General features: G+C 39.7%; 1 protein-coding gene across 2 annotated transcripts in view; it reads right to left on the bottom strand.

The window, feature by feature from the left end:
• Sbno1 (strawberry notch homolog 1) overlaps positions 1-19,931 on the bottom strand; it is a 74,947-nt gene that overhangs the window by 31,018 nt on the left and 23,998 nt on the right. For both annotated transcript variants that reach the window (XM_008839294.3, XM_008839295.3), the window contains exons 6-20: positions 18,877-18,973; positions 16,378-16,538; positions 15,133-15,266; positions 14,693-14,783; positions 12,438-12,599; positions 11,618-11,753; positions 11,190-11,295; positions 10,934-11,087; positions 10,351-10,533; positions 9,193-9,290; positions 5,415-5,566; positions 2,253-2,450; positions 1,238-1,405; positions 961-1,136; positions 492-623 (exon numbers count right to left, since the gene is read on the bottom strand). In XM_008839294.3, coding sequence (XP_008837516.1) covers positions 492-623; positions 961-1,136; positions 1,238-1,405; positions 2,253-2,450; positions 5,415-5,566; positions 9,193-9,290; positions 10,351-10,533; positions 10,934-11,087; positions 11,190-11,295; positions 11,618-11,753; positions 12,438-12,599; positions 14,693-14,783; positions 15,133-15,266; positions 16,378-16,538; positions 18,877-18,973 — 2,148 coding nt within the window. The remainder of the gene's footprint in view (positions 1-491; positions 624-960; positions 1,137-1,237; positions 1,406-2,252; positions 2,451-5,414; positions 5,567-9,192; positions 9,291-10,350; positions 10,534-10,933; positions 11,088-11,189; positions 11,296-11,617; positions 11,754-12,437; positions 12,600-14,692; positions 14,784-15,132; positions 15,267-16,377; positions 16,539-18,876; positions 18,974-19,931) is intronic.

Here is a 19,931-nt window from a genome sequence, read left to right as displayed (position 1 = left end):
ACATGGAGGTAAAACATACATACATAAGAAAAAGAACAATCATACACACAAAATAAAAATATTGTTTAAAAGATCAACTGATCTCTGATTTTTGAGACAAGGACTCATGTAACCAAGGTTAGACTAAAATGCCTCATCTTACGTAGACAAGAAGATTTTAAAATCCTGATCCTCCTGTCTCTACCTCCAAGGGTTTGGATTATAGGTGTATACCTTTGAACCTAGCTTCTGAGTAAAGATAGCTAAAGTCCTCTAACCTAGGTAGAGTCATGCCCAGCTCCATGCATAAGACAAGACTATATACAAAACTTACAATGAAATGAAAAGTACATAAAATAATCAATATAATTACTAAAAAGTACAGAATATTCAACAGACATCTAACATTAGCTTTTCTGAAGGGTAGGAGGGCTGGAGATCAAAGCCTTCTGAAGCTAAGCTAAACATAGACGAAAGGTGCCTTTTACTGAAAAGCACCTAACAGAGCATACCTTATCTCCATCCATAAATCTTTGTTTCTCGGTGATATTTAGAATTTCCACAGGCACATCAAGTTCAGACCTTGATTCATAAGATATGCTGCCATCATCATTGCTCACAACCCGCCCCTTTCGGCCAGTCATCTGAAAAGTCAAACAAGAACATTGCAATTTAAGTAAACTGGCTAGGGTGCATCAATATCTCCTTAAAGAAACATGGATGATACAACCTGGCACTGGGGACACAAACCCTTTAACAGAAAAGGCTGACACATGATCGAATCACAAAAGTTGTACAAGTACTGCCACCAAGACCAGACACTGACACTGAGGACAGGACATAAAGAGCCTTAGGATGAAAACTTAAGCACAGCAACTATTCTGAGATTACAAGGGAAATGTAGGACATTCATTTCACAAGAAATAAAAGTGGCAAAAATGTTAGCAAGAAGGAACACAGTCCCACTCAAGTTTTATTTACCTCAGCAACATTTTCAGGGCCACCAAGCTCATCAATAAGTTCATCCAGAGTATTAGGAGGAAGGTCTTCAGCTAATTTTTCTAGTTTATCAAGCAGGTCCTTCTTCATCTGCTGTGCCCTTTCCACAGCATCCTGACTTGTTATAAGGCTATTGTTACTGTTGGTGTTACTGTTAGCTGATAAAGAACATTTATTAAAAATTAAAAGTCAGTAAAAGTTTAAATATTTGAGTTCCTTATAAGAATATTTCAAAGGAAAACCTTTCTACGGTGTATACCTGGCACACTGTTAGGAGCAGGGGAGATAACTGGTGTAGATGAAAAACTAGGTCGTTTTGATCCAAGACCTGACGCTAATAAGGCACTTTGAATGGAATCGGGATCTATACTTTTCTTCTTCTTTTTATCTTTGTTTTTCTTGTGGTCTTTCCTGATTAACCAAGGATCTGAAAGATGAAACACATGCCAGTCAAGTTGTTGAAAGAAATACAGACTCTTAAAAGGAGACAAGTGTTTTAGTCTAGTTTTGGGTTGTTTGGTTAACTCATTACCTGTACAAGTATCACCAACCACTGGTGGTCAATATACCACAGCCATACACAATGAAGCGTCATTCCAAATTCTGAGTTGATCCCACAACTTTTGAGGCAGAGGCAGGGTAATCTCTGGGAGATCAGGGCCAGCCTGATCTACACAGCAAGTTTCTGGTCAGCTGGGTAATAGTGAGACTCTGTCTCAAAAACAAAAACAAAAGCCAAGTACACTGGCAGACCTAGGCCCGCAATTTGAGACTGAGACAAGAAGACGGCCAAGTATGAAACCAACCTGGGTTACAGAGCAAAATGCCATCTCCAAAAAACAAATGAATGCACAAAACTGAAGTCACCTCACGTATCTAAGGCTCAAACCTCCACAAGATACAGAAGCTTGTTCTATACTAAGATTAGAGCCTCCAAGATCACAAATACAATGTACAAAGAAAAGGTTTTGGGACTAGAGAGAAGCCAGTTAAGAGCACTTGCACAGGACTGGGGCTCAGGTTCCTAGCACCTACATGGCAGCTAACAACAATCTGTAACTCCAGTTCTAGGAGATCTGATGCCCACTTCTGGCCTCCATAGGCACTGCACACAGCACCTGGTATACTTACATAAACTTATGGGAAAATAGTCATGAACATAAAATAAAAATAAATAAATAAAAAGGTTTTATTTTAATATAATTGCCTATTTTAAAGAGCCCAGCAGCAATAATACCCTATGTTGTTTACATGCAACACATGATGGAACTTACCATCTTCATCATCTTCACTAGACTCATCTCTAAATGGATTAAAATCGTCATCATCTCCAGAGCTCATATTTTTAGAGCTCTCATAGTCACTTTCTTCATTGTCAGAGACATCTGATTCACTCCCACTGTCATCAGAGCTGCTCCCAGTAAGGCCACCAACTTTTCGAGATTTTTTGGCTTCTCGAGTTATTTCTTCACCTATCCTCAAACCCCAAACAAGAGTCAGATGGAAATATGTTTCTAAAGTCCTGGAATGTTACATTTAGTTTATGAGTTCAGTGTAATGAGAGCTACAGAAGCAAAGTATGTACACATGTGAGAACAAAGGGGTCCACAAGTAAGAACAAAGAACCCAAGTGAAAATGTAGGCCGTGTTCAGGTCAAGAAATTCAGACCTAGAAATATTAACTAAATATTGTAGGAGAAGGAATGAAAGGGTGGACGTGATCAAAACCCTACATGAATAAAAACTCAGACTGAGTCTACGTCATAGTCACATTTAACAGGGTAAGTAGTTGTGAAAAGACCCATAGTAACCATGTTTAGACATGAAACATCTAGGAAAACAAATTTATAAAATCTAATTTTTAAAAGCAAACATTGGAGCTGGAGAGATGGCTCAGTGGTTAAGAACACTGGCTGTTCTTGCAGAAGACCCGGGTTCAAATCCCAGCACCCACATGGCACCTAACAACTGTCTGTAACACCAGTTCCAGGGGGATCTGACAGCCTCTTCTGTCCTCAGGCATTGCACAACATGGGTGCACTTACCTACATGTAGGCAATACATGCATATAAGTAAAATAAAAATAATAAAATATTAAAAGCAAACAAGATTTTTATTTTGAATTATCTAATATTCAGAAAATATACTGGGAATATTAAAAACCTAAGAAGTCAGTACTAATGTAACAATGAATACATATTTCAAAAAAGAAAATATTTCAGTTACTCTCAGGCACCATTGATTCTAAGACATTACATCTTGTGCCATTCAAATAAAAAGTATTTCTAGTTAAAGTATAACAGCCAGGTGTATAGTGGCAAACACCTTTAATTCCAGCAATCAGGAGACAGTGGCACTAGATCTCTTTGAGATGCTAGCCTGGTCTACAGAGCAAGTTCCATGCCGGCCAGGTCTGTATATAGTAGACTCTGTCTCAATCAAACAAACAACAACAAAAAGGTAATAGCCAAATCATTCTCATGTGTATTAATCCCAGCACTCAGGAGGCAGAGGCAGGCGGATCTCTGTGAGTTCAAGGCCAGCCTGGTCTACATAGTGAGTTCCAGGACAGCTGGGGCTACAGGGAAACCCTGTCTCAAAAAGACACAAAAAAAAAATTATACAGCGAGATGATCCAGCAGGTACACCAGCTTGTGACCAAACGTGCAGACCTGAGATGGATCCATGAGATCCACATGGTCAAAGAATATGGAGTCCTCTAAGCTGTCCACTGACCTCTACACCCACACACCCTGGCATGTGATTATCCACACACTCAGACACAGATAATGAAAAAATAATTTCATGTGAAAAAGTTTCTATCTTCTAATGAAGGAGATGTGATTATAAAGTGTCAGGCACTGTACTTGGAACACAGTATTACTGGTAGTTGTAGTCTGAGTATACTAAAGTTAAAACCCAGGGCCTTGAATTTTTATATCAGAATCAACTTCTCACTTCTGAAAGTCAGAAAGGCTTAGAAAGTACATGAACACAAATTCAGTATTACACTATTACAAACTAAACACTGAGTGAAATTGCTCCTAATAATTAAATAACTACACTAACCAAAGCTTCTTTAAGATTTAACCAGCCAGGTGCCTATAAATCCCAGGGACACATGCCTATAAATCCCATAGCTGAGGCAGAAAGCAGGCAAGATCAAGGGTGCCCCAGGTAACTGTGCAAAACCTTTCTCAAAAACAGTAAAAGGAGACTAGAGAGATGGCTTAGCAGTTAAAAGCTTTGACTACTCTTGCAAAAGACCAGCGTTCGATTCCCAGCATCTACATGGCAGTGGACAACTAGCTGCCACTCTGGTTCCAGGGGATTCCAATGCCCTCCCCCTCTTCTGACCTCATCAAGCATTGCATGAAATGGGTGCACTTACACACATGCAGGCAACACACCCCCACACACAAAATAAAAATACTATCTAAAAAAATTTAATAATATAAGGAATGAAGATGTAGCTCAGTGCTAGAAGGCTTACCTAGCATCCATAAGCAGCTCTGACAACAGAAAGACCCAAATTTTAATTCCTATGCATCATCCCTGAGCTACAACATTCCTTAATCTGTCCATAAAGTTGAAAAAAAGTTCCAATTTTCTCAGTGCTGGTTAGTTAAATAATGGATGGCAAAAGATCTTAAGTAGCACCAGTCAACTGTTTACATCTGATTTTAAAACAAGCAGTAGGAGTTAGAAGAGCGCTTGCTGTTCTTGCAGAGGACACAGGTTTGGTTTCGAGTACCCATAAGGTGCCTAACAAATGCCTTTAACTCCAGTTCCTGAAGATCTTATGCCTTCTTCTGGCCTATGCATTCATCAGGCACACACATGGTGCACTTACATACATGCATGCAAAAACACTCATAGATACAATAAATAAAATCTTGGAGAAAAAAACAAAAGAAAACAAACCCGAAAAAAAGTCAGGTGAGGGGGCTGAAGAGATACCTTAGCTGTTAAGAGCACTGGCTGCTCTTGCAGAAAAACTGGTATCTGTTTCTCAGCACCCACATAGAAGCTAACTATCTCTAACTCCAGTTCCAGGGGCTCTGATGCCCTCTTCTGACCTCTATGAACTTTTGTATATACATAAAAATCAGGTGTGGTGGTGTACCACCATCTTTAGCCCCAGCCCCAGACAGGTAGATCTCTGTGAGATCAAAGCCAGCCTGGTCTACATAGCAAATTCCAGGCCAAGGCTAAAGGGAGACTGTTTCTCCAAGCAAAACAAAACACAACACAAAATAAATAAAGAATAAAATAAAATGAGCAGGGTTACCTTAACACTATGTGCAAAACAGTAAATGACAACACAAAATCACTAGTCAGTTCAAGAAAAGCAGAAGCTCATTCAGAAAACACAGCTGCCTTGAAATGCTAAAAACAGAACATTCAGCATCAACCACATTAAGAAAAATACTCACCTTTCCGCTTCTTTATTTTATTTTCTTTACATGGGCTATCTCTTGGTGAACTATTGTTACTTGGAGCTGTCAAATCGATTCCTAGTAAACTGTAAAGTTTCTTCCTATCTGGAGCAGGGAAGTGTTTCTCAATGAGTGACTGCAACACTCCTCTGTAGAAGAAAAACAGTCAACATTACTACTTCATGTGGCAAGGTTAACTTACTACGTTTAAATTCTTACTAAGTATACTTAAAAGAAATGCATTTTGGCCAGGACTCTAAAGAGAGAGGCATGCAGATCATGGAGTTCCAGGCTAGTCAAGGCTACACAGCAAGACCCTGTCTCATAAACAACAGGGACTGGAGAGATAGCTCAGTAGTTAAGAACACTTGCTGCTCTGCCATAGGATCCAAGTTCAGTTCCCATCAGGCAGGTCAGAAACACCTGTGAGTTCAGCTCAAGGTATGACTCAGGACTCTACAGGCACCTCATTTAAGTGACATACCCACATACACAATTAAAATTAAAATCTTTACATCAAACTGGGAGTGGTGGCGCATGCCTTTAATCCCAGCACTTGGGAGGCAGAGGCAGGCGGATCTCTGTGAGTTCGAGGCCAGCCTATTCTACCTGTGAGTTTCAGGACAGCTGGGGCTACAGAGAGACCCTGTCTCAAAAAGACAAAAAAAAAAAAAAAAAAAAAAAAAAAAGGTTTTTTTTTTACATCAACAACAAAATACATGAAAATTTAGCCCAAGAAAATTTTAAGTGAAGCCCATCCAACTGACTATAATGCAAGCAAAGCCAAATACATAACTTTGGTGTTTTTTTTGTTTTTTTCTTATCTTTTTGAGGCAGGATGTCTCTGAAACCCCAGCTGGCCTGGAACACAGTGTGTAGACCAGGCTGGCTTTGAACTCAGAGATCCACCTGACTCTGCCTCCCCAGTGCTGGGATTAAAAGTATGTGCCACCATGTCCAGCCAAATACATTAACTTTTATCATTTTTGGTGTCTAGTTTAAAAGAGCAGGGCAGGACTAGGGAAAGTGGTCAGTGGTTAAGAGAACTTGCTCTGAAACAAGCATGAGGAATTGAGCTCAACTCCAGCACTCAGATAAAAAAGCCGAGAATGAGGCTGGGGAGATGGCTCAGCGGTTAAGAGTACTGGCTGTTGTTTACACAGGACCCAGATTCGATTCCCAGCACCCACATGGCAGCTAACAACCATCTGTAACTCCAGGTCCAAGGGAATCAAACATCCGCTTCTGATTTCCAAGGGCACTGCACAACATGGGTACACTTACTACAAACAGGCAATGCACATTAAAATTTAAAAATAAACAAAATATTAAAAAAAACCAAAAAGCCAAGCAAGGCTGCAAATGCCTATAACCTGTTAACACCAGCAAAGACCGGCAGAGACAGGTAGATCCCGAGGGCTTACTGGCCAGGAATGTGCCACCATACCTGGTCTCATTTAAAGCTTATTTTTTTTTAATTTTATGTGCATGTGTTTTGTTTGTAAGTATGTGTGCAACGCCTATAGAAAACAGAAGGCACCAGATCCCCTGGAACTGGAGTTACATATGGGTTGTTAGCTGCCATATTAGTACTGGGAACTGAACCTAGGTTGGTTCTCTGCAAGAGCAGCAAGTACTTGTTTTTTTGTTTTGTTTTGTTTTTGTCTTTTTGAGACAGAGTCTTCCTGTAGCCCCAGCTGGCCTGGAACTCACTATGTAGACCAGGCTGGCCTTGAACACACAGAGATCTGCCTGCCTCTGCCTCCTGAGTGCTAGAACTAAGGGCGAGCACCACCATGCCCAGCCGAGCAGCAAGTATTCTTAAGCACTGAGCCATCTCTCCAGCCCCTAACACGTATCTTTTAATAATGCAAATTGCGTATTATATTCTGATTTTTAAGACAGTTTACATGAGGACTGGAGAGATGGCTCAGCAGTAAAGAGCATTGGCTGCTCTTCCAGGGGTTCCAGGTTCAATTCCCAACATCCACACGGTGGCTAACAACCATCTGTACCTCCAGTTCCAGGGGTTCTGATGCCCTCTTCTGATCTCTGCAGGTACTACATGACACAGATGCACCTACCTACATGCAAACACTTATACACATAAAATAATTAAATAATTAAAAAAAATATTTTATTTTTATTTTATGTGTATGAGTGTGTTGCCTGCATGTATTTGAGTGCACCCATGTTGTGCAATGCCATGGAGGTCAGAGGAGGGCTTCGGATTCCCCTGGAACTGGAGTTAAGGATGATTTGTAGCCAACATATGGGTGTTGGGAATTGAACCCTGGTCCTCTGCAAGAGCAGTAGGTGCTCTTCACTGCTGAGTCATCTCTCCAGCCCCCATAATAATTTTTTTAAAAAATGGCTTACAGGCCAGGCATGGTGGCGCATACCTTTGGCGGATCTCTGTGAGCTCAAGGCCAGCCTGATCTACATAGTGAGTTCCAGGACAGCTGGGGCTACAGAGAGACCCTGTCTCAAAAAGACCAAAAAAACAAAAAAGGTTACATGAACCAGGTCTGGTGGTGTATGCACGTGTTTGTCTATGCATATGTATGTGCCACATGAGTGTAAGTACCCTTAAGAAACCAAAGAGAAGGCTTGGCATGGTAGCGCATGATTTTAATCCCAGCACGTGGGAGGCAGACCTCTGTGAGATCCCTTGAGAGAGGGAAGACCCTGTCTCAAAAAGACAAAGAGAGAGAGAGGAAGCAGAAAGCATCTGTTATAGGCAGTTGTGGGCTGCCTGACATGGATCCTGGGAACTGAACTCAGGTCCAAGGTAAGAACAGTACATGCTCTTAACCACTGAGTCATCTCTCAAGCCCTAAATTTCAAATTTTTATAGCAGATCTGATTATAATGGGGCAAAGAAAGTGTCAGTCAGGAAAGTAATGGTAATTTCAAATACACACACAAAAAATGAAACAAATTCAACCAGTTTCAAGATGTACAGAAACAAAATTCAATTCTGTTAAACCAAAATGCTCAACATCTGAAGATTAAATGGTATCTAATAATTTCCAGCAGATTGTTACATAGGAAAGCAAAGAATAGCAAAAATCCAAATGAGCAAACCTAAGATGTGTATTTTTACTTGTGTTTGTGTGTTTGTGTGTGTGTGTGTGCACGTATGTGTGTGTGCCACATCTGTGTGTGTAACCTCGGAGCTGAAGTTACAGGAGATTGATAGCTGCCACACAGGTGCTGGGAACCAAACTCTGGTCCCCTGGAAGAGTAGCAAGGCTTTTAATCACAAAGCTGTTTCTCCAGCCCCCACCCCACCATATGAGCAACACTATTTTCATTTTTTTTTTATTTTTTGAGACACGGTCTTCCTTATAGTACCAGATGGGCTGGACTCCCTATTGTAGACCAGGCTGTCCTCAGTCTCACAGATATTTGCCTGCCTCTGCCTCCCAAGTGCTGGGTCTAAAAGCATGTGCCATTATGCCTAGCTAGCAACACTTTTAAAGATGATACAACTGAACCAAATTGTGAATTCCAGGAAATCCTGATTTTGATCTAAATTTTGATTCAGGTATATAGTCAAAAAATTAAAGAGGCCAGGTGTGGTGATGCACACCTTTAGTCCCAGCATTTGGGAGGCAGAGGCAGGAGGATCTTTGTGAGTTCAAGGCCAGCAGGATCTTTGTGAGTTCAAGGCCAGCCTGGTTTACATAGTGAGTTCAGGTCAGCTAGGGCTACAGGGAGACCCTATCTCAGTAAGACAAAAAATAAATAAATAAAAATTAAAGAACCTTACTTGGCAGTTGAAACAAAATCATTTAGTTCTCCTCCACCCTCTTCCAAGGCTTCTAAGGTTCTAGCTTCTCCTGTAGACTGCAGTCCAATTACAACACACTGAAGAACAGAAAGTATATTGATTATAAACAAAAACAAACTACGGCTTATCAAGAAATACAGTAGTTACTAGATGATTTCAAAGAATGACCCCAATATTTTAAAGACTTTTTAGCTTCATTTATCCTATGTGTTATGCATGTTATGGGTCAAAAAGAAAGAATGCATTATAATCAACGTACCAAATGTCCCTGAACTTATGGGGTTTATAACCCTTTGTGTTTTAAATAGATGCATATTCATCAAAAGCAAGCAAGCTTAGGGGAACACATCCTCATAAGTTATCAATGGGAAGAGTCATATAACTGGCAAATTTAAGTCATGTTTATTTGGTTACATTCTGAGTTGTGTGTTTGTGTGTGTGTTGTATATACTTTTGAGACAAAGACTCATGTAGTCCAGGCTGGCCTTAAACTCCAGGATATATCCAAGTCTGGCCTTGAACTCCAAATCCTCCACCTTCCAAATGCTATGACTGCAAAAATGTCACACATGCCCTTTTCAAAATTTATTTTAGGGGCTGGAGAGATAGCTCAGTGGTTAAAAGCAATGGCTGCTATTGCAAAGGACCTGGGTTCAATTCCCAGCACCCACTTGGCAACTAACAATTGTCTGTAACTTCAGTTTCAGGGAAATTCGATGCCCTCTTCTGACCTCCACAGGCATTGCATGACAAGAATGCACTTACCTACATGCAGGCAATACATGATACACATAAAATAAAAATAGCAATAAAATAGTTTTAGAATAATTTAAAGCACAGTTTAGAAGTTTATAAACCAGGCAAGGTGGCACACACCCGAAAACCCAGAACTTAGGAGGCTGAGCCAGGAAGAGTACATTGATTTCTAGGTCAGCCTGAACTACCCATCCAGTACCAGGCTAGCCTGAGCAAAAGAACAAGACCCTATCTCAAACAAACAAACAAACAAACAAATGCCTAACAATATTTCTACATTCATCTATTTAGAAAAACCAGACTTCAAAGTAGTAAACCTTATTCCTACAGAAACTAGATAATGTAGCACAAAGAATGACTTTCTTGAAGTGTTCAACTTACTTTTCCATTCTTGATTTCTTCCCGAGCTAGTTGCACCACTCTTTTAACTTTGGATGCTATGCACAAGTATTTAAAGAACCTCTGGTGAGCAGACCAGAACTGGCCCCACATGGACTTCTTCATCCGCTGCTCAGCATCAATCAGATCTGCAGCTTGCTGAAATCGCTCTCTAGCGATAACCCACTGAAAACACAGTCAACATTTTACATCTTTGAATGCAGTTACTTAAAATTAACACCTTACACCAAAATAATCTCTAGTCACACAGGAATCTCTAGACAATATTTAGGATGCTAATACACAAATGTCTCAAGATGTATGCTATGAAATACAGTCATTTTAGGGAAGGAAAAAAAAAGTTAAAATTGTAACCGAAAACTATGTGATTAAAATAAATGGCAGGTTTCTTATGACTAATTTTAAGAAATGAAAACTTTAATACTGGTCAATAACCACTCCTGGTAGCTACCTGTTGTTTTATAGCAGAAATGTATTCTTGTGTATTGATAAGATACTACAATGGATAAAGATAACCGGAAAACTATTATGTACATTAAGAACATTGAGAATCAACATTTCTCACCAGCTTGACTGCTTTGTTATACATTTTAACATAGCTCTGAGAAAGAAGAACTTCCTCAATTTTGAAGGTCACTCCAGTAAAACTCAGCTGTCGAGCAATGTACATTCCTCTAAGCTTCATATCCATAGCAACTATTTCCATGGCACCAACACCTCTGAATAAAATCAAAGCACACAGAAGTATCAATAAATACAGCAGGACTTCAACACACAGTAATGGAGGTTTTAGCAGAATGGCTTACTAATAGTGACATTACCTGCGTTCCACTGCTTGAATAAAATCACTGAATTCTCTAAATGGAGTTCCCTCACCCCATATTCCAAGACGGTTCATATAGGCCATATTGCGTGGTTCAGAAGCACCTAGAAAACACCCAAACATATTATAGCTGCAAAAATAAAATACACAGGGGCTGAAGAGATGACCCACTGAAGTGGCCCAGCAGTTAAGGGCACTAGCTGCTCTTGCAGAGGACCTGGGTTTGGTTCCCAGCACCTACATGGCGGAAAACAATTGTCTGTAACTCCAGTTCCAAGGGATCCATCCAATACCCTCAACTGATCTCCCCAGGCACTGTACAACACAGGTGCACCTACCTACATACAAGTAATACACTCATATATATAAAATAAAAATAATAAAAAAATAAAGTACACATATCTTTTTGATTAGATAATTACTCACCAGTGGCACTAGCATAAACAACTCTGGCTTTTGGCAATTTGTTCTGAAGCTCTAAAACTGCTAAACCTGTCTTGGTTGGCTTTGAAGAACCAACAGGACATAAGTTTTTCGCTTTATGACATTCATCAAACACTATCTGTAAGGAATGAGTTGAGGAACCTATCACATAGTAGAAACCGCCTACAAACTTTGAAGAGTTGTGTTGTATTGCCCTGGGGACTTCAGAGGCTATTTTCTTCAAGACTACATACATAAAAGATATTCTTGGGTCTCTCCTCTATTCCTTTCCCTATTCTGCTAGACTAAGGTATCCATTCAATTTGATATTTAGCTCAGCCAGTTTTCATCCTTAATTAGAATGGGGAAAGGGATTCATTGTGACAAGAACCACCCACCACATAGATAATTCCAGTAAACTGCAAGTAGAAGCCCGATGAGCAACTAAGTTAAACAGCATTTCAGAACTTGATGTCCCTCAGGCAGGACAGAGTAGAATATATGCTGTAAGCAAATAAGATGGGGATCACTATATGAATGCTCTTTCCCCATCTGTCTGTTTTCACAAGTAGTTCATCATGGAAACATGCAACATGAATCCCAGTGGTGAAGAGAGAATTCAGCACTCCCCATACATATTCCTGTTTTCTTAAACAGTAACGCTGACAGAAATCAGAATGACCCTTTCCAGACTCCGGGGACTCTCAACATTATTCATCCCAGCAATTTGTTTATATTTAATCTCATTTTTCCCAAAGTTTGATCTGTACATAATCTTTGTGCCATTAAAAATAAACATAATACTTTTTTATTTAAAGGATACTACTCCATCGAAGTCATCACCGCACCAGTGCAGGAGCTGTTTTAACCTAGTCTTGTATTTACCACCAGACTGGCTTTCACCAATAAGGGAAGAATAGGTAGCAAAAATAACACCCTTTTTCACACTCCCATTGTGTTTGGAAGAAATTTTTCCATATTTAAACTATGAAAAAAGAAAAGATAATAATTTAATTAGTACATATTCCTCCCAGAAGTATCCCACCCAGGGGCTGGAGAAATGGCTCAGTGGTTAAGAGCATTGACTGCTCTTGCAGTGGACCCAGGATTCCCAGCACCCAACATGGCCGCTAACACCCTCTGTAACTCCAGTTACAGGTGATCCAACACCCTCTTATGGCCTTCACAGGAACTGCACGTATGTAGTGCACTCACATGCAGGCAAAACAATCATACATATTAAAAAAATGTATACTTAATATATACAAAATATATACTTTGGGCCAGGCGTGGTGGCGCACATCTTTAGTCCCAGCACTCGGGAGGCAGAGGCAAGCAGATCTCTGAGTTCAAGGCCACTGTGGTCTACATAATGAGTTCCAGGACAGCTGGGGCTATAGAAAGACCCTGTCTCAAAAAGACCAAAAAAATTAAAAAAGAAATCCCACATGAACATTTGAAAATTGCCCTGTTCTGACGTTTTTCTAGTTCCCCATCTAGAACTTGTAATGCTAATTCCTCTTGCCTTTACTTCTCCTTCACCTGGGAGGCAGAGGCAAGTGGATCTCTGTGAGTTCAAGGCCACCCTGGTCTACATAATGAGTTCCAGGACAGCTGGGGCTATAGAAAGACCCTGTCTCAAAAAGACCAAAAAAAATTAAAATAAAAACCATATTTTTAAAAAGTATCCCACCCAAACTTATGGAACTCAGCCTAGTAGGTTCAGGACAGGCTCAGAAAAGTTAATGCACCTAAGATTCATGAAATTCTTATACACATATGCATGCATGCATACACACAGGCACACACCCACATACACCACACATGCCTACCTTTATAGTACAAGAGTCTACCTTTCAAATCTAGAAACAGTTTATCACAAAAGCAACACAAAAAAGCCCCAAATACACTTACCTGCAAAAATTACATTCTCTACACATGTTTTCTATGCATTTATTATACTATATGCAAAACAAGAGGATTAAGTTCTGAGAACAGAGGAAGATGTAAGAATTTTAATTAAGCAGGCTGGGTTGGGGTGTGTAGTTCATTGGTAGTGCACTAGTCTAGCTTGCCTAATGGGACTGGGTACAATCCCCAGTACTCCCAAACACAAAAAAATCAAGTAAAGTGCCCTTCAATTACACTGTTCAGAGATAAAGGTTTCTAGATGCCAGTTGCATACTTAAATCTAGTCAACTCATTAAAACCTAACCAAAATTGCCACTGACTTACCTGGAAAAAAAAAAAAAAAACATACCCTACCTAACAACCAACTGCCTATTCTCCGTTCATAACTAGTAACAGGTAAATAGTATCATTAAAATTTGTGCCACTGGGGCTAGAGAAATGGTCCAGTGGCCAAGAGTATGTACTGTTCTTCCAGAGGACCTGAGTTCAGCTCCCCACACGCACATCAGGTGGGTGACATCACCTGTAACTCTAGTTTCAGGGAAATTGGATGCCTCTGGCCTCAATGAGCACTTGGACTCATGTGTACATTTCCACATACAGACATACAGATAATGAAAAATTACGGCTCCAGAGCTGCACAGTGAAACCCTGTCTCAATAAATATTATGGAAAAAAAAAAACTGTGTGACACCCTGTTACTTGTGTTAATTAACCTCAGCATGAAGGAGGCTGAGGCAAAAGGACTGCTTTAAGTATGAGGTCCACTTGGGCTACATAGTAAGACTTTGTCTCATAACACAAGAGATTTGCTAGGTATTAAAATTCTAATCATATGATACTGTTTTACACACAAACACCCATTTTCTTCCACTTTACATAACTGTTTTCACAAGCAAAGTCATTCAAATTCCTTAGAGACTCTTACAGGCAAATAAAGTATTCTAGAAACCAAGAAAAAAACAACACTGTAGACAGAACGAATTCCATTACAATAGGGATCATGCCTATTTTATATGTCAGGACTACACCCACCGTGTGGTGTATGTATTCTGTGGAATAGCTCATTTAATCCTTGTAACAAACCTACAAAGTAAAAACTATTATTCCCATCTCATAGATGAGCCAGTATTTGATGACAGCCAATTGAACAGGAAGCTTTCATACCTTATTTAGTGAATGGACTAAAATGTTTTTTGCTCCAATATCCCTTAAGTCTCTTTCAGCATCATATTTTAAGTCATTTGAAACACTAAACCTGTCAAAAAAGAAAAAAGTAAATTAAATTCAAATTACATTGTTCTATAGAATTAAAGAAAAGCAGGTGTTTCCCCCCACCCCCAAAACACACAGTCATTTAAAATTCAACTCCTCAGCTGGGTGTGATGGCACACACCTTTAGTCCCAACAGTTGGGAGGCAGGGGCAGGTGAATCTTTATGCGTCTGAGGCCAGCCTGGTCTACATAATGAGTTCCAGGCCAGCTGGGGCTACAGGGAGACCTGTCTCAAAATGGAAAAAAAAAAAAAAAAAAAAAAAAAAAAATCACTTCCTCATGGCTAAGGAAATTAAAGCATCCTGAAGTCAGTCAATCCCCTCAGCACTCACCACAATGCTCTTTTTCTACTCAACAAGTAATTTTCATAGATGATTCCTGCTATTGTCCTGCCTTTGCCCACACCAGCACCATCCCCTATTAAGAAGCCAGCACGATCTCCGTTAGGTAGGAATGTTTCATGTTGCTAAAAAGAAAATGTTGGAGGAAAAAGTGTCACTCTCTTCATTTCCTTATCAATGTAGCTATTGGTAAGTTGCTCCCGCTCAGTAAACAACCTCTCACCCAATCATTAATCCTTCATATACTTTGACACAGGGTGTGGCCTTCTGTGCAGATACTTTCTATGGGTACTATGTACTCTTCCTTCCTAGCCTCCAACACACCAAGAAACAAAATCAACAAAGTGGTTAGATGCTCTCCCTTATAACACCCATATAATCACATACAAACTTTCATGTTATCCTTAATCATAAGATACCTGGCCATTTAAAATCACTTCTTTTTAAAATTTTTTATTATTGTTTTTTTAATGTATGAGTGTATATCTGCATGTAAGTAAGTGCACCCGTGTCATGCACTGCCTATGGAGGTTAGAAGATAGCATCAGATCCCTGGAATTGGAGCTGCAGACAACTGTTATGTGCCATGTGGATGCTGGGAATCAAACTGGGATCTTCTATAAGAGCAGTGCTCTTAACCACTGAACCATCTCTCCAGCCCCTTAAATCATTTATTTTACAGAAATGGAGTATGACCGAACTTTAACACCATTCTAGTGAGTAAAGAAGGGGGCAACACCAATCTTTACAGATGTCCCAGATTCCTGGGAATAGAATTATTAGGTAAAAGATACATGTATTCTTCATTTTAATAGTTATCCCTGGAGTGGAGAGATGGCTCAGCAGTTAAGAGCACTGACTGCTCTTGCAGACGACCGCAGTTCAATTCCTAGCACTCACATGGCAGCTACATACATCCTTAACTCCAGTTCCAGGGGAATCCGAAGCCCTCTTCTGACCTCCAAGGCATTGCACGACACAGGTGCATTCACATACATGCAGGCATTTTAATAGCTATCCCCAAGTAAACTTCAAAAGGGCTACAACTGATCACTTCTAGTGGCATGCATTCCCAGATCCCTACCATACCATACACTCTTTCCTAATATGATAATCTGAAGAAATAAATCCCTTCCAGAAGATTTTCATGAAAGAAAAATTTACTATCATATTAAAACAACTGTATTACATGGAACAATATAAAAAGATAAAATATTGTATGTGATTAAGAATTACCTGGGCTGCATAAGTAATTGCCTCCAGTTGCAATGCTGAGAGCCAGCCATTATCAATAGTTTCTTCAGAAATGGACGTTTTGTACCAAACATCAGGAGGAGTAACACTGGACAAGGAGCTAGTTTCCACTACAGCATCAGGGTGACGCAGGCCAATTTTTACTAAATGAAAATTTAAAAATACTTTATTTTAATAATTCAAATAGCATTTCTAATCTCATTACAAGATAATATAATACGTGTCCTATGACAGAGAAAATAACTATTCACCTCTACCTTCTATAAAATGATACTAACAGTAAAAAGTTACTTCAATCTGACTAAAGCAACCTAATTATACATATGGTTTAGAGACTGCTAATAATCCCAGCACTAGGGAGGCACAGGCAAGTATACCTTTATGAGTTCAAGGCCAGCCTAGTCCACAGAGCAAGTTCCAGGCCAGCCAGGAACTGTCTATGAGACCCTGTCACAAAACAAAACAAACCGAAACAAAACAAAAATCACCACACAATCTGGGCTGGAGTTAAGAGTACTTGCAGCTCTTCCAGAGGATCTGAGTTCTATTACCAGCCCCCACAACAGGCAAATCACAACTGCTTGTAACTCCAGCTCCAAGGGATCTGACACCTCCTCTAGCCTCTACCAGCACCTGCACATACATGGCACACACATGAATATATATAAATTAAAATTTTTTAATTTAAAAAATAAAAGTATGATCTCTATACTTGGAAAGTGGAGGCAGGCACTGTGAGCTGCAGGTCAGCCTAAATTACATAGCAAGTTTCAGGTCAGCCAGAATAATGAGACCCTGTCTCAAAAGAAAAAATAATAATAATACAACACACACACACATATATACACACACGCACTGATTAGGTGTGGTGGTACACATCTACTGTCCCATCTACTTTGGAAAATGAAGTGGTGGATCAGTTAAGCCTGAGTTGAAAGCCAGAATGAACAACACTGAAAGATCTTGTCTTGAAATACCTAGAGATAAATTCTTTATCTTGCTTTCTTTTTATTTCATGTGTATGGGTGTATTGCATGCACGTATGCAAGTACACCTGTGTCCTGTAATGTCCACGGAAACAGAAGAGGGCATCGGATCCCTTGAAAATAGAATTATAGACAGTTGTTAGCTGTCATGTTGGTGCTGGGATTTGAACCAGCATCCCCTGCCACGAGCAGACAGTGAGTACTCTTCACCTCTGAGCCATTTCTCTAGCCTCTAAAGAGAATTTTTTTTCCGTCTTATCTATTACCCCTCATATAGTGAAAAAAGTCTAAATTTCCACACTAAAGGTAAAAATTAATTTCAACTTTATACAGTGGTCACCAAAATGTTAATCATATTTGTTACATATAAGTCAGGAAACAAGTGTTAAAAAAAAAAAAATCAATGACGCTATGCCTTGTGGGTCTCACCTGTAATTTCAGTATTCAAAAGGCTGAGGCAGGAGGATTGCCACAAATTTAAGGTCAACCTGGGCTACTTTCTTGTCTCAAAAGTAAAAATAAAGTTGGGGATATAGCTTAGTTCAACAGCAAGCACTCAAGAGGTAGAGCAGGCAAAGGATCAGAAATTCAAGGTCTGCTTCAGCTATATGTAGTGTCATCAGGCTGGACTTACGATATTCTATCTCAAAACAAGAACCAAAGAGGTTCCAATGCTTCTATGATTTTAGACAAGCTGCATAAAATAAAATAATGCAAACTTAAGACATTTTTTTCTTGGAGACAGGGTCTCCCTGTAGCCCCAACTGGCCTGGAACTCAAGAGATCCACCTGCCTCTGCCTCCTGAGTGCTGGGATTAAAGGCTTGGGCCACCACACCCAGTACAAACTTAAGACATTCTTCTATCTCTATAATTTGCTTTGATTTTTATAATTACTACTTATATGAGCAAAATTAAAACAAAATAAAATTCAAGCGTTTTTATAGTCTTTGTTTAAAGTCTTCAAACTAAAACAAGTTTCTAAATTTTGGGGGCCGATTACAATTTTTACATAGTTTTTTTGGTCTTTCCCAGACAGGGTCTCCCTAAAACCCCAGTTGGCTTGGAACTTGCTATGTAAAGCAGGCTTGCCTTGATCTCACAGAGACTGGCCTGCCTCTGCCTCCCAAGGGCTGGGATTATAAGGCATCTACTAACACACCCAGCCTAATTTTTAGGTCAATTTTTGAAAACACAATCCAATTTAAAATATAATTGGGTATGAGGATACATGCTTGTAATCACAACACTTCTAAGGCTGAGAAGCAGGAAGATTGCCAATTTGAGATTAGCCTGGGTTACACAACAAAAATTTGTCTCAAAACACTAGAAGAAAAATATTACAAAGCTCACCTTTAAAAAAAATTTTTTTAAAGTCAAAGTCTCACAGAGATCCTCCTGCCTCTGCCTCCCAAATGCTGGGATTAAAAGTGTGTATCACCAAGCCCGGCCACACTTAGGGTTAAATCTTAGTTTGACAAATCCCAAAGACATACATTTTATTGGCATATACTCTGCATAGGTTTCTGCATGGCCCATTTCTTCCTCATCTTCTTCCTCTGGTTCATCTTCCTCTTTAACAACAGGAACCTTCTGTAACACAAAAATACATAATTCCAAGTTTAGAGACAGAAGTCCAGAGACTCTATATGACATTTTTCAACTTGCATACAAAGTACCGATTATACATTCCCTAGAATCTCAGTCCTTGCCTTGCCTGCTTCTCCAAAGATGAACACCAATAAAACAGCCCCCTATACTCAGATGAGGTACCATAGGACTCTACTCCCTTCAGTCACCATTTGGAACTACTTTGCCTTTCAATATTGTTTCCAGAGGCCCACATCTCTCCCCAACCTCAGTCTCCCTATTTGTTCCAGGACTACAAAGAACAAGGAGAAGAGAGACAAAAGGTAGACGGCTCCAATATACACTACCAGACCAAGATTTCAGCAATTGTGCAAATGGCACATGTTAGCAAGGTTGGCCATTTTGACTATTTTAATTTCCCTTCATAAATCCTCTTACCAACCAGTCCCTCTTTTTGCCCATCCAGGCCGTTCCACTTCCTGTAGCTCCTGTTGTAAATGCTGAACTGAGGAGACCCCCACAAACCTCTATCTTTTATTACTTCCTGTAAGCGAAGTCTCTTGACTTATTAAGTAAGCAGAGTCACAGATTTTCAGTGCCCATTAATATTCTAGTTTCCTTCCTAAAATGTTCTCTCAAAGTCTCTCCACATTCAAACCCTAGGTCCATCACACTCCTCCTCCATAAAGTCTACATAGTCAGTCATGAAGATGTCCCTTCCTCATAACTCAAAAGACTTTATGATGAGGATCACACATTGTACCTTTTGATGTCTCTTTTACAACTAAGCAAAACCATGAAGACATTCAAAGTTGTTTGTTTTTATGCAACAATTATCTTTAGAAATAACTCAGAAGAAAATGTGTGCATGGGAAACATAAAAAAAAATTATGGGGGCTGGAGAGATGGCTAAGCGGTTAAGAGCACTGACTGCTCTTACAGAGGACCCAGGTTAGATTCA

This window comes from Nannospalax galili, unplaced genomic scaffold (genome assembly GCF_000622305.1).
Source record: "Nannospalax galili isolate Female #2095 unplaced genomic scaffold, S.galili_v1.0 scaffold218, whole genome shotgun sequence".
NCBI lineage: Eukaryota > Metazoa > Chordata > Mammalia > Rodentia > Spalacidae > Nannospalax > Nannospalax galili.
The sequence above is the reverse complement of the archived record's forward strand: the minus strand, read 5'-3'. Positions and strand labels throughout refer to the sequence as shown.